Consider the following 13,091-nt stretch of genomic DNA (forward strand, 5'->3'; position numbering starts at 1 on the left):
ACATATATATTTTGATATAAATATTGATGGGTCTAGAACCCACAGAGGTGGAGTGACAGGGGGGTGGGAGGGGGCCCGAGCCTGCAGGACAGTGAGAAAAGCTCATATACGGGGTGGGTTTAAAGGGGAGGGGTAATGCCCGCTGATGGAACAGGAGGCAAAGGTGATAAGAAGAGGAAAGGGAGGAGATGTGGTTCCCGATGGATCCGAGGGCAGCTTATGGTATAGGCTGGTTGTTGCCAAAAGTCCTGCTGAGAGGGATGAGTGTGAGGGCCAGAACCTTAGTGTTCTTAACTGTCTTGTATGAAGTTCATGGATTTCTCAGAAGTTCTTCTTCTTTTTTAAAAAAGTAGAGACTGGGTAGATCCTTGTATTTCTCTCTTGGAAGAAACCATGGGACGTAGCCAGCAGATCCCAGAATGCTGTGCGCTCTGCCTGGTTAGAAAAGGTGGCCCCAGCTCTCACAGTCTGGTCTGGGCCTCTGGGATGTAGATCTCAATGCTGTCCGCGCTCTCAGTAGCTGAGCTCTGGCGGAAGGGAGGCAGCCCGCTTGGCGCCAAGAGCCTCTTGCGAGCTTCTTGTCTCTGCCGGTCCCAGAGTCCAGAGATCGGTCCTTCACCGGGTGCAGCCGGGAGCGTGGCGGCTTCTTTGGTATCGCGCGGAGGCACCTTCTTCTCCTCCTGCTGGAGAGACAAAAAGACAGAGAGAGGAAAAAGAGAGAGGAGAGTGTGGTTCCTGGTGTCTTAGAAGACCAAATGTGGCCACTGAGGAGAAGACAGCTTTTGCAGCACTCCAGGATGGCCATCACAGAAGTTCAGCATGAAGTTAGAAATGGACTTTAGAAAACTGGACAGAATTCTGGAAAGATTCTGTTCTGACCCAAGCTTCCTTAAAAAGCAGAAGCAAAGTCTTGGGTCCCGCAAATCCCCTTTTATTTACACGGCTGTGAATTCCTTTCATTCCCATCCACAAAGCTTAGCACACAGTCTTTCAGAGGAATGTTGTATTCACACACAGACCTTAGATCTCGTTTGGCGAGCTGCCAAATACTAGTTCCAAACACAAGGCAAGACAAACTTGGCACAGAGTCTCTTATAGTCACAAACAGAACTTTTTTGTCTTGATCATGACCAAATAAACTTATTGATTCCTGCAAAAGACCCCTCTCCATTGGGTCCTCTTTTGTTTCCTATGGGAGGGGCCAATCACCTCCAAAGTGTGGCTTACGCTTGAGTCGAACCCTGCTTTCTTAGCTGTTCTTGTCTCCTGGCAGCTCTGCACATGACCACAACTGGGAACAGGGCTCCAGCTGTTCCCTTGCCTCACTGCTGTCTAGCTCCCCTCTCTGCCTCTGATGCAGATCCCTCACCTGAGCTTTCCTCAGCCCCCAGGACTGGCCCATGCACCTCCCCAACCTCCTCACTGTCTGGCTGTGCTGCCAGCTCCGCAGGCCGCCAGCGGGCCACAACAAATTCACCTGAGATCCTTTGTAGCCTTCATTGTTTTTAAGTAAAAATTAAAACATCATTAAGTTTACGATTTCTGGGCCCTGTGACTTCTTGGTAATCACAGCATGACATCAACTGTTAAGTCCCCTGGGTGATTTTTAAGAGGCAACTGGACTTGCTGGTTTTTCTTTGAAGATGTTTCAACCTTTTATCCAAGAAGCATCTTTAAAGAAAACCAGAAAGTCCAGCTTCCTCTTGAAAAAGCAACTTTGGGACAACCATGGCCTGGATGGCTGAAAATCTCCATAGACATCCACTGTTTAAGATTGTGGATTCTATCGCTACCCCTTGCAAAATCCCTATGATTTCTTAGAGGTGAATGGCTGTCATAAACTGATGCCATAGACTAGTGGTTTCTGAACCTTAGTGTCAGGCACAAGCAATTGGACAGGGTAGAGTTCAAAACTAGCTACTTTATTGTATTTATGCCACCCCACCCAGGTTTTAATGATCTGTAGGTCATCCTGGAGTTGAGCATGACTCGTTGGTGATTCTGTATTCTGTGTCAAAACTCCTACCACACTTTAAACATCAGCATTGATCACATCATCATCTTGTCTTTTGGGACCACACCCTATAGACATAATGATTTCTGGAATTGTCATGCAGCCACAAAGGTTGATTTTGTTTAGCTCAGCCAAGGTTGACTAAGTGTTGTTGCCTAGGAGAGCTATGTGTGTGCAAATTTGTAATTTTATGCACATGTATTTATCACAATATGATGGAAAGACTGACATGCTTTAAAATGCATATTGCCATATTTCTATCAACTTCATTTATGGTTCAACTGCATGCATTTTAATATTTTGGTACCCTAGAAATATTGCTTTTGTACCACTAAAATTGTAGTTTTTGCCTGATAGATAGATAGATAGTAGATAGATAGATAGATAGATAGATAGATAGCAATAGCAATAGCAGCATTAGCACTTAGACTTATATTCTGCTTCATAATGTTTTTACAGCCCTCTCTAAGCAGTTTACAGAGTCAGCCTCTTGCCCCCAACAATCTGGGTCCTCATTTTACCACCTCGTAAGGATGAAGGCTGAGTTAACCTTGAGTCAGTGAGATTTTGAAATTGCTGAACTACAGCTAACAGTCAGCTGAAGTAGCCTGCAGTAACTCCACTCTAACCATTGGTGCCATCAGGCTCATAGATAGATAGATGATAGATAGATAGATAGATAGATAGATAGATAGATAGATAGATAGATAGATAGATTGCTGGATAGAGGGATAGAGTGGATGGATGGATGTAGTAGATAGATAGATAGATAGATAGATAGATAGATAGATAGATAGATAGATAGATAGATAGATAGATAGATAGATAGATAGATAGATAGAGATAATAGAGGTGATAGATGATAGACAAACAGGGATGAGGGCATATATTGTAGATAGTGACAGAGATAGATGATAGAGATATAGGAATATAGACAGATGATTGATAGATGACAGACATAAGAAGGTAGGTTAATAGATGAGAAAATAGATAGATAGATAGACAGACAGACAGTCAGTCAGACAGAGAGAAGAGAGACAGAGGAGAGGGAGTAACCCATGAATGTATTGCGTATTTATGTTCATTAAATTCATGTACAAAAAAAGAATTAAGGTTAAGGCAACTTAAGTACTTGCAAAAAACAACATAATAATTTGGAAGAATCCTAGCTTCCCTAGCCAGGCAACCTTAACTGGAAGATGAGGAAGAAGATCTGATGTGAATGGCCTTTCTGCCATGCTGGAGGTGATGAAGCCGAAATGCTAAGAGGAAAGGCCTCTGCTAGCTCCCACCCTACCAGCCAGACGTGCGGCTGTAGGTCTGGAAGTGTTCTAAAAAAGAACATGCACAGCTGTGAGTGGATGCATGGAAGTAGCTTGAGACGCACACCAGGCAGCACCCGAGCGCACACAGAGAGTGAAAGAACAGACGCACTAAAATGAAAACACATGGCAAAAATAATAAATAAACCAATCTGAACTTGTTTCTCAGCCAAATTCCGAACTGGTCCCCACCTCTCTATTTGCAGGAGCCTGGCTGTTTTCTTCCTTCCTTTTAAAAATATAATGAAAGAGAACAAAGATTCACTAACAATGCCCAATTATTTTGCCATGGCCAAGAAACACAGCTTTACAGAGTGGGAGTGAGGTGGGGGGTGTAGGAGGAAAACAGCCATGATTGCTCTCCTCTCATCCTTTATCTCTTTTATGTTCAGCAAATCTCTCCGGCCACCTGCGAAACAAGGAGCAGAAAGCCTCTGATGCCTGTTTAGCTGAGAGTTTGATTTATTTTTCCTTTCCTCCATTGGCAGATCTTTTAGATGTGTCTTTGTGGAAAGGAGTCCCTGGTACCATTAGAGTAACAGTGACAAGTTAACAGAGTTGAAAGGGACCTTGGAGGTCTTCTAGTCAACCCTCTTCTCAAAGAGAAGGGTCTCTATAGACCTTGCTGGATCATCGCTATTTAATCTCGTCTTAAAAACTTCCAGGATGGAGTATCCCACAGGGGTGGGATTGAAAAAATGTTAGCAACCAGTTCTCTGCCCAGTTGCTGGGTGGGCGTGACCATGGGGGGGCATGGCTTACTCAGCCTCCTGCACCATGGCGGTGGCGGGGAATTTTTGCCCTCCCCAAGCTCTGGAGGCTTTTGTCGAACCTCCGGGAGGGCAAAAACATCCTCCCCGGACTCCGGTAGCCCGTTTTCGGACTTCTGGTACTTCGCGATAGGCCTGTTTTTTGCCCTCTCAGAGCCTCCACGCAGGCCCTGCACTTACCTCATATCCAAAATGGGCCACGTGGAGACTCCTGGGAGGGGTGGGATGGGGTGGGTGGGGCCAGCCAGTCCTTGCAACTACTGGTTTGGCGAACCAGATTAAAATTAACATCTGGTTCACCCGAACCAGTGCGAACCGGCTGAATCTGGCTGGAAGTCATTCCTAGGAAAGATGAGAAGCTGGGCAGGCCACTGACTTAGAGAAGTTCCTGTGAAATGCAAGATAGGACCTTCAAAAGGGCCTGTTCATTGTCTCATACATAGCCACAATCCATCCAACTCTTCTCTACTTGGGCAGAAATGTCAAATTTCAAATGCAACTTATTTACATCAGATTGAAAAAGAGCCAATAGGAACACAAACCAAGAAACACAAGCGAGCTAGAGAACTTCCTGTGAAATGCAAGATAGGACCTTCACTGTTCATTGCCTCATTCATAGCATAGTCCATCCAACACTTCTCATACTTGGACAGAGATTTCGGAAGCAAACTTACTTTCATCAGACTAAACAAGACCAGTAGGGTAGCAAAGAAATCTAGGCAAGGGGTTTTATCCCACCCCCTTCCTCCTCGTCTTTTTTTTTTTACCTTAGCCTCCATGGCTTCCACCCTTGATTTGAGTTGCTGAAGTTCGGCAAACTTCATGCTGACATCCTCAATTGAGAGCTGCAGGAGATCCCAGAACCCAGCCAGATCCTGGAAAGTGGGCATGGGGAAAGCATGGGATCCTGCCAGGAAGAAAAAGAAAAAAAAAACATTTAGAGTTTGGTGGCAGAGTCAGATTTTGGCCTGCTGCAAGAGAGATTGAGTGATGTCATGGGCAAAGATATGAAGAGGACATCCTTGAAGTGAGATCAAAACTTCGTCTGTTTTTTAGTGTGGAGTATGGGAAACATCAATAGAAGGACACGGTGGCTCAGTGGCTCAGACGTTGAGCTTGTCGATCAAAAGGTCGGCAGTTCGGGGGCTTCAATCCCTAGCGCCGCGTAACGGAGTGAGCTACTGTTACTTGTCCCAGCTTCTGCCACCTAGCAGTTCAAAGCACGTAAAAAATGCAAGTAGAAAATAGGGACCACTTTTTGGTGGGAAGGTAAGAGCGTTCCATGTTCCTTCAAGCGTTGCCTTGCCAGCCGCATGACCACAGAGACGTCTTTGGACAGGACTGGCTCTTCGGCTTTGAAACGGAGATGAGCACCGCCCCCTAGAGTCAAGAACGACTAGCACGTATGCGCGAGGGGAACCTCTACCTTACCTTTATGGAACATCAAAAGCATTGGTATGGCTGATTTATTGACTTTTGGACCACATCCTGTAGACCTTCATGGTTTGCTGGGAACTGAAGTTTAAGAGCGTCCAGTAGACAGACTTTGTCTGTTTCTGGTTCAGTATGGCATCTGGCATTTTCAATGACACTTGGCATTTACTGTAAAATTACAACCCAGTGAAAACTAGCTGAACTCCCAGGTAGGATGGACAAGTTTTACAACTCCTCTTTTCTTCCAAATCTCAGAAGGGGGCAGCACCAGACTGACTATTGTGTAGATTGAAACATAAGGAGGAACCCCCAGGAATTCAGAGTTAGAAGTTAGACATCAAACCAATCGATTTAGAAGAAATTTGTGGCAACTAATATTGCATTGTTGCCAAGGAAGCCCCTGGACTGACTGTGAAGTCACCAGATTGGAATTCTTGAGAAAGCTGGACTTTTTTTTAACCAATCGAAATTTGGAAGGCATGTTAAGGAAGCCTATTTATGCATCACATAATGTATATCATATATCGAAATGTTCCCCGCACCATATGTTGCTGGCAGAGTCGGTAAAAACTGCTGGACTTTCTGGCTCATCAGAAGCTGGGCACTGCCAACCGCACTAACGGATCGTCTCAAGAACTAGACAGGAACAAGATAAAAGCAAGAAAACCAATGGAAGCAGTCACGATTGGGATAAATTGAAGCCTGCTCTGTACTTGATAGTTCCTTCCGTCTGCATGACAATCAGTTTACAAGAGCCTCCAACCTTGGCAACTTATGACTTGTGGATTTCCTCTACCTGTCCTAACCTAAAGCCCTATCAATTGTGGAGCTAACCGGCAACAGGGAGCTGCAGCAGTGGGATGGGGGGGGGGTAGTATGTTGGCTTAATTTAGTTAGTGAACTCAGTTCTACCCAAAGTAGGAAAGGGGAGGGGCATATCTGTACAAATGTTGTAGAATTGCACTTCCTACAACCAATAGTATTTCTCTCTCTCTCCCTCCTTCCCCCTCTCTGTGCATCTGTGTATGAGAGAGAAGGCAGCACACAGTTTCAGTCACATAACCCAGTTGCCATCTTGACTTTTTTATTTTCTTTGTGATAGCCTTGTCTATGTCTCTCTCCTGGCTCATAGTTATGGTTTATGAGTTTCTAGAAGTAAGCATATAATCCACCCCTGAGATAAAGCAATAATGCTAATACTAATAATACCATCAAACAACTTCTGCCAATCCCAGGTCCTTGGGAAGAGCTCAAATGGTGGATTAAATGCCAAATCCAGTCTAAACATCTGGCTGACTGTAGGACCAACCATAACAATACATACGAAAGCTGTACCAAAATCTGCCATGTTTGGCTTTCTACCTCAAGATACTGGAGAATATCTTAATTTCACTTGGAGGTGGTTTTGAGAAAACTGGATGTGGGAGAGAAGGCAATATTTGCCGCTGTTGTTTACCGGGACATATCTTTCCATCTCTCTGAAAACTCTGTGAGGTTCCATAATTCCCAGCCAGAAAAAGTTTCATGAAAGAGTTTCTCTTGGGACAGAATCAATGCATGGAAAGCCAGAGAGACAATGGCTCTACATTATTGTTGGTTCTACAAATCAGACAGGACCTTCAAACATCTCCTTAATACAGATAGTCCTCAATTTACAATGGTAACTGAGCCCAGAATTATGGTCATAAGTTGTGCCAAATCCTAAGCGGGTCATCATATGACTGACAGGATTTTGCAACTTGTTTTGTGGTGGTTGTTAAGTGAATCACCATGGTCACTAAGCAAATTCAGGGCCATTGAGTGAATGCCACAGTTGTTAAGCAAATCTATTGTCTGCAATGCAGGGATGGGTTGCTGCCAGTTTTATACCGGTTCACAACCCGTGTGCGCGCCGGATGTGCGTGTGCACTATTCAATGTAAATTGTTCTTTGCACATACGCAGAACAATTGAGAGTGAACTGCACACGAGCAGTCACTAAAAAACAAAATGGTAGCGGTCCAGTGGTGGTGAGGGAATCGGTTTGGAGGCGTCACTGCCAGTTCTGTGACCTAGGCCTGAATTTCACTACCGGTTCTGCCAAACTGGGCTGAACCAGCAGCAACTCACCTCTGCTGCAATGGGAGCATTTTGCTGAAATTTTGGTCAAATAAACTGCAGTCATATGACTGCATGAGGTGGCCAATATTCATGAATATGGACTTGTCCCTAAGCACCCAAAATATGACCCCGTGACAACAGGGGACACTTTGTTACCAGAACTTCAAACCCAGATCAAAAATACCATTTTGGGGGTCTGTCGTAAGTTCGAACAGTCCTTAAATGACTAGTTGTAATGTGAGGACAATCTGTAATTAAAGTAAACAAGGGCATTTCAAGAGGAATCTCTGGGTGCACCTTTCCCTTTCAAAAGTGTTTGAATAGCAAATTCTTTTTATGTAACGCAAGGTTGACAATTTCTGCATAGCCCTCACCGATATTTTCTGCCATCTAAAAGCAACGTGAAATGCAGCACCTATTTATGGCTTTTGATTTATTGCTCTCAATGTGAGATGCTACTCATCGCAATCATCATTTCGTTTCTCTAGTTAGGTATTAATTTTCTTGTCCGAAATATGTTCCAGCCACAGAGCCCTACAGCTTGGCTGGTGCCCAGCGACAGGGCAGATGGAGCTGCCCAACCTCCTGGCCCCGGGGAGACTCACTCTCTTCTGGCAGATCGTAATCTTCCGCCTCCAGCTCCATCTGCTGGCACCAGCCTTCCATCTTTTCCACCTCGGCCTGCAATAACTTAATGAACCACTCGCCGTCCCGGTGGCAAGGCGACGCTCGGCCAGAATCCGGCAGGCTGCGGGAGCCTCGGTCCATCCAGGACTCCTGCCGCGGCACTTCCACCGTGTCGTATTGCATCTGGTAGTCCTCCCGGTAGGCCCACTGCCCTTGCGTGTGAACCGTTTTGTAGACGGAATATTGCCGCGTGGATTCGGGCTCGGAGGAGTGCCGCTGGAAGGAACGTCCAAACTGAAGGGCCTTGTCCTCAGTGGCTACGGCCAGCCCGGCCAAGCCTTCGAGCTCTAGGTCAGCCTGCACCCCTGCTGTCACGCTGTTGGACCGCTTGAACCGAGCACGCCTGAGATAAAGAGGAGAAAGGGTTAGATTTCCCTGTGTGATGCAATCTAGTAGGGGAGGTGGATTCTCAGGAGGGAGGGGCTGCGTTCCAGAAGAGTAAGAGGCAACGCAACCCAGATATTTTGTGTGAGAGGAAGAAGGTGAAGACAGACCCTCCCTAATAGTTCCCAAAGTATGTCGTAGATGCAGATAGTAGAGTTTTTAGCCTGGCAAGACTCTGTCTATAGGTGTGGGAACAATAAGAAACTTAGTTTGGAAGAATCATATGTCATTCTTGGTTCAGGGTGTGACACCCTGGTATTCCATAACATAAAACAATTCAATGGAGAGAGGGTTGACCCACCTAACTCAGTAGGCTCTACTTTGACTATGAAGTTGAGCCATCTGGAATAACTCTTTTTTCCAATCCTATTGTACGAAACCTTCTCATATACATTGCTTTTGGAAACTGCATGTTATCAACTGAAGAGTCCACTCTCAACAGAAGGGGAGGGATGTGACATCATCTATCTCCAATCTACAACACAGTCCTTTCAACAGTTCCACACCCATTTGTACCACTCAGGTGATCCTTACGATGCAGATAAACCTCTTTTAGCAAGACCTTAACGTCTTGCTAAAAGAATGCAAATGACCAACTGTCTGCAAGGAGTGTAAATTCTTCCATTCCCCATCATTCAGTCAGAGCTAAAGAAGCTTCTTGGATGAGAAGTGAAACATTTAAAAAATAACAACCCAACAACCAGAAAGTCCAGTTGCCTCTTGAAAAAGCACCTTTGGGACAACCATGACCTGGATGTCTGAGAATCTCCATGGATATTTATATTTAAATAGCTTGTTTTAAAGTTCTTTCTCAACCTTTGGAGGCCATAAAGATTCCCTCTCCTCGCACATACGTGCTGACTCTAGGGGGTGGTGCTCATCTCCATTTCAAAGCTGAAGAGCCAGCACTGTCCAAAGACGTCTCCGTGGTCATGTGGCCGGCATGACTAAATGCTGAAGTCGCATGGAGTGCTGTTACCTTTCCTCCAAACATGGTCCCTATTTTTCTACATGCATTTTTATGGGCTTCCAAACTGCTGGGTTGGCAGAAGCTGGGACAAGTAACGGAAGCTCATTCTGTTTACATGGCGCTAGGGATTCGAACCGCCAAACTGCCGATCTTTCTGATCAACAAGCTCAGCATCTTAGCCACTAAGCCACCACGTCCCTTTGGGGGCCATAAAAACCTGGGGGTGATTCAATGACATTACCAGAGAGAATAAGGCTAGAAAGCTCAGCCCCTTTTTTGTGATTGGTGGTCAAAATATATTAGAGAGATGACGGGCATGCAAAATGGGAAGCCTGGCATGTTTTTTTTTTTTTTAAAAAAAACATTCTCTTGGAACACATCAGTTTCCTCCTGGAATGTGCTAATCTGTGCAATCCGGAGATGATTTGATGGTTCTAGATGTTCCCTGACTGACAAAGGAAGTGGATTATGGTTTCCAGAGCTGCTTCATCTTTGAATGTGAATGATATGAACAGATTTAACAGAGTTGGAAGGGACCTTGTAGGTCATCTACTGCAACCCCCTGCCCAAGCAGGAGAGCCTACACCATTTCTGACAAATGGCAGACCAATATTTCTTTGAAAGTCTCAAATGATGGAGCCCCCACAACTTCCAAAGGCAACTTCTGTTCCATGGGTTGATTGTTCTCACTGTCAGAAAGTATTTGTATTTGTATTTATTAGACATTTATAGGCCGCCCTTTTCCCTGAGGGGACTCAGGGCGGCTTACAGTCAAAAAGGAAAGGGAGTGTAGGACAATACAAAAAGAAATGTGCACAAAAGTAAATTAAATAGTAAAACTCAACATTCACTCAACATTCGGGAGGGGCAAAAGTAAACTTATCCCCAGGCCTGACGGGCTAGCCAGTTCTTGAGGGCTGTGCGGAAGGCCTGGACGGTGGTGAGGGTACGAATCTCCACGGGGAGATTGTTCCATAGTGTCGGAGCCGCAACAGAGAAGGCTCTCCTCCGAGTAGTCGCCAGTCGGCACTGACTGGCGGATGGAATACGGAGGAGGCCAACTCTATGCGATCTGATGGGACGCAGGGAGGTAATTGGCAGAAGGCGGTCTCTCAAATAGCCAGATCCACTACCATGGAGCGCTTTATAGGTGGTGAGTAGAACCTTGAAGTGCACCCAGAGATCGACAGGTAGCCAGTGCAGCTCACGGAGGATCGGTGTTATGTGGGCGAACCGTGGTGCGCCCACAATCACTCGCGCGGCCGCATTCTGGACTAGCTGAAGTCTCCGGATGCTCTTCAAGGGCAGCCCCATGTAGAGCACATTACAGTATTCCAGCCTGGAGATCACAAGGGCTCGAGTGACTGTTGTGAGGGCCTCCCGATTCAGGTAGGGCCGCAACTGGCGCACCAGGCGAACCTGGGCAAATGCCCCCCTGGTCACAGCTGAGAGATGGTGGTCAAAAGTCAGCTGTGGGTCCAGGAGGACTCCCAAGTTGCGGGCCCTTTCTGAGGGGTGTAAGTTTTGTCCCCCCAGCCTGAGTGATGGTATGTTGGTCAAATTTTTGGGAGGGAAACACAACAGCCACTCGGTCTTGTCTGGGTTGAGTATCAGCTTGTTTGCTCTCATCCAGTCTTTAACGGCTTCTAGACCCCGGTTCATCACGTCCACCGCTTCATTGAGTTGGCACGGGGCGGACAGATACAACTGTGTATCGTCCGCATATTGGTGGTATTTTATCCCGTGCCTTCGGATGATCTCGCCCAGCGGTTTCATGTAAATGTTAAATAGTAGGGGGGATAGGACCGACCCCTGCAGCACCCCATAAGTTAGGGGCCTCAGGGACGATCTCTGCCCCCCCACCAACACCGACTGCGACCTGTCCGAGAGATAGGAGGAGAACCACTGCAAAACAGTGCCGCCCACCCCTATCTCCCGCAGTCGTCGCAGAAGGATACCATGGTCGATGGTATCGAAAGCCGCTGAGAGGTCCAGGAGAACTAGGATGGAAGCATGGCCTCCATCCCTAGCTCTCCAGAGATCATCGGTCAATGCGACCAAAGCGGTTTCTGTGCTGTAACCGGGTCTGAAGCCAGACTGGAAGGGGTCAAGATAGTTAGCTTCCTCCAAGGTACGCTGAAGCTGGAGAGCCACCACCTTCTCAACAACCTTCCCTACAAAGGGGAGGTTGGAGACTGGACGATAGTTATTAAGAACAGCTGGATCCAAGGACGGTTTCTTCAGGAGGGGTCTTACCACCGCTGTCTTGAGCGCGGTGGGAAAGTACCCCTCCCGAAGAGAGGCGGTCACAACCGCCTGGATCCAGCCTCGTGTCACCTCACTGCTGTTGGCAACCAGCCAGGAGGGACACGGGTCCAGTATGCAGGTGGAGGCACTCACAGCTCGCATAGCCTTGTCCACATCCCCAGAGGCAACTTCCTGAAACTCAACCCAGAGATGGTTTGCCAAGTCTTCTCCTTGTGTCTCGGCTGGATCTACTGGGGTGGAGTCCAGGTCCGCTCGAAACCGGGCAACTTTGTCCGCCAAGAACTGGACATACTCCTCAGCCTTACCCTGTAGGGAGTCCCGCGTCTCCCTCCTATTTAGGAGGGAGCGGGTTATCCTAAACAGGGTGGCTGGGCGGGACTCGGCGGACGCTACCAAGGAGGCAATATATGTTCTTTTTGCTGTTCTTAAAGTCCGAATATACTCCTTGGTGCATGCTGTTAAAAGTGCCCGTTTCGACTCGGACCTCCTTGTTTCTAGGTTGAATCTCTCCTTGGTCAGTTTCCATCCATTATTCCTTGTCTGGCCTTCAGGTGCTTTGAAAAATAGCTGGACCCCCTCCTCTCTGTGGCAGCCCTTCAAATATTGGAAAACTGCTGTCTTGTCTCCCCTGGTCCTTCTCTTCACTAGACTAGCCATGCCCAGTTCCTGTAACTGTTCTTCGTATGTTTTAGCCTCCAGTCCCCTAATCATCCTGGTTGCTCTTCTCTGCATTTTTTTCTAGAGTCTGAACATCTTTTTAATAATGTGGGGACCAAAACTGGATGCAGTACTCTAGGTGTGGTCTTACTAGGGCTTTATAGAGTGGTATTAGTACCTCACTTGATCTTGATTGTATCCCTCTGTTAATGCAATTTAGGATTGCATTGGCTTTATTGGATGCCGCTGCACGCTGCTGGCTCATATTTAGCTGGTTATCCACTAAGACTCCAAGTTTCCTTTTCCAGCCAATCTAGTTCTACAACTGTATGAACTACTTTTGGGCCCAAGAATTAGAATATCAAGATTAGTTGGGGAACTTTGGGGAAAAGTGTCTTTTGTATCCAGTGTGATAGCTTACGTCTCTTTCTGGAATAAAGTGGAAACAAGAGTCAGAAAAGCCCTCAACAAGCAGGAACAAATTCC

General features: G+C 46.5%; 1 protein-coding gene across 1 annotated transcript in view; it reads right to left on the reverse strand.

Moving 5' to 3' along the window:
• Positions 1 to 461: 461 nt before the first annotated feature.
• DLGAP3 (DLG associated protein 3) overlaps positions 462 to 13,091 on the reverse strand; it is a 51,673-nt gene continuing 39,043 nt past the window's right edge. Inside the window, 8 exon segments of the mRNA XM_032228343.1 lie at positions 462 to 595; positions 598 to 677; positions 2,297 to 2,322; positions 4,895 to 5,010; positions 6,079 to 6,109; positions 6,111 to 6,158; positions 6,160 to 6,176; positions 8,245 to 8,669. Coding sequence (XP_032084234.1) covers positions 462 to 595; positions 598 to 677; positions 2,297 to 2,322; positions 4,895 to 5,010; positions 6,079 to 6,109; positions 6,111 to 6,158; positions 6,160 to 6,176; positions 8,245 to 8,669 — 877 coding nt within the window.

This window comes from Thamnophis elegans, chromosome 12, assembly GCF_009769535.1.
Source record: "Thamnophis elegans isolate rThaEle1 chromosome 12, rThaEle1.pri, whole genome shotgun sequence".
NCBI classification, from domain to species: domain Eukaryota; kingdom Metazoa; phylum Chordata; class Lepidosauria; order Squamata; family Colubridae; genus Thamnophis; species Thamnophis elegans.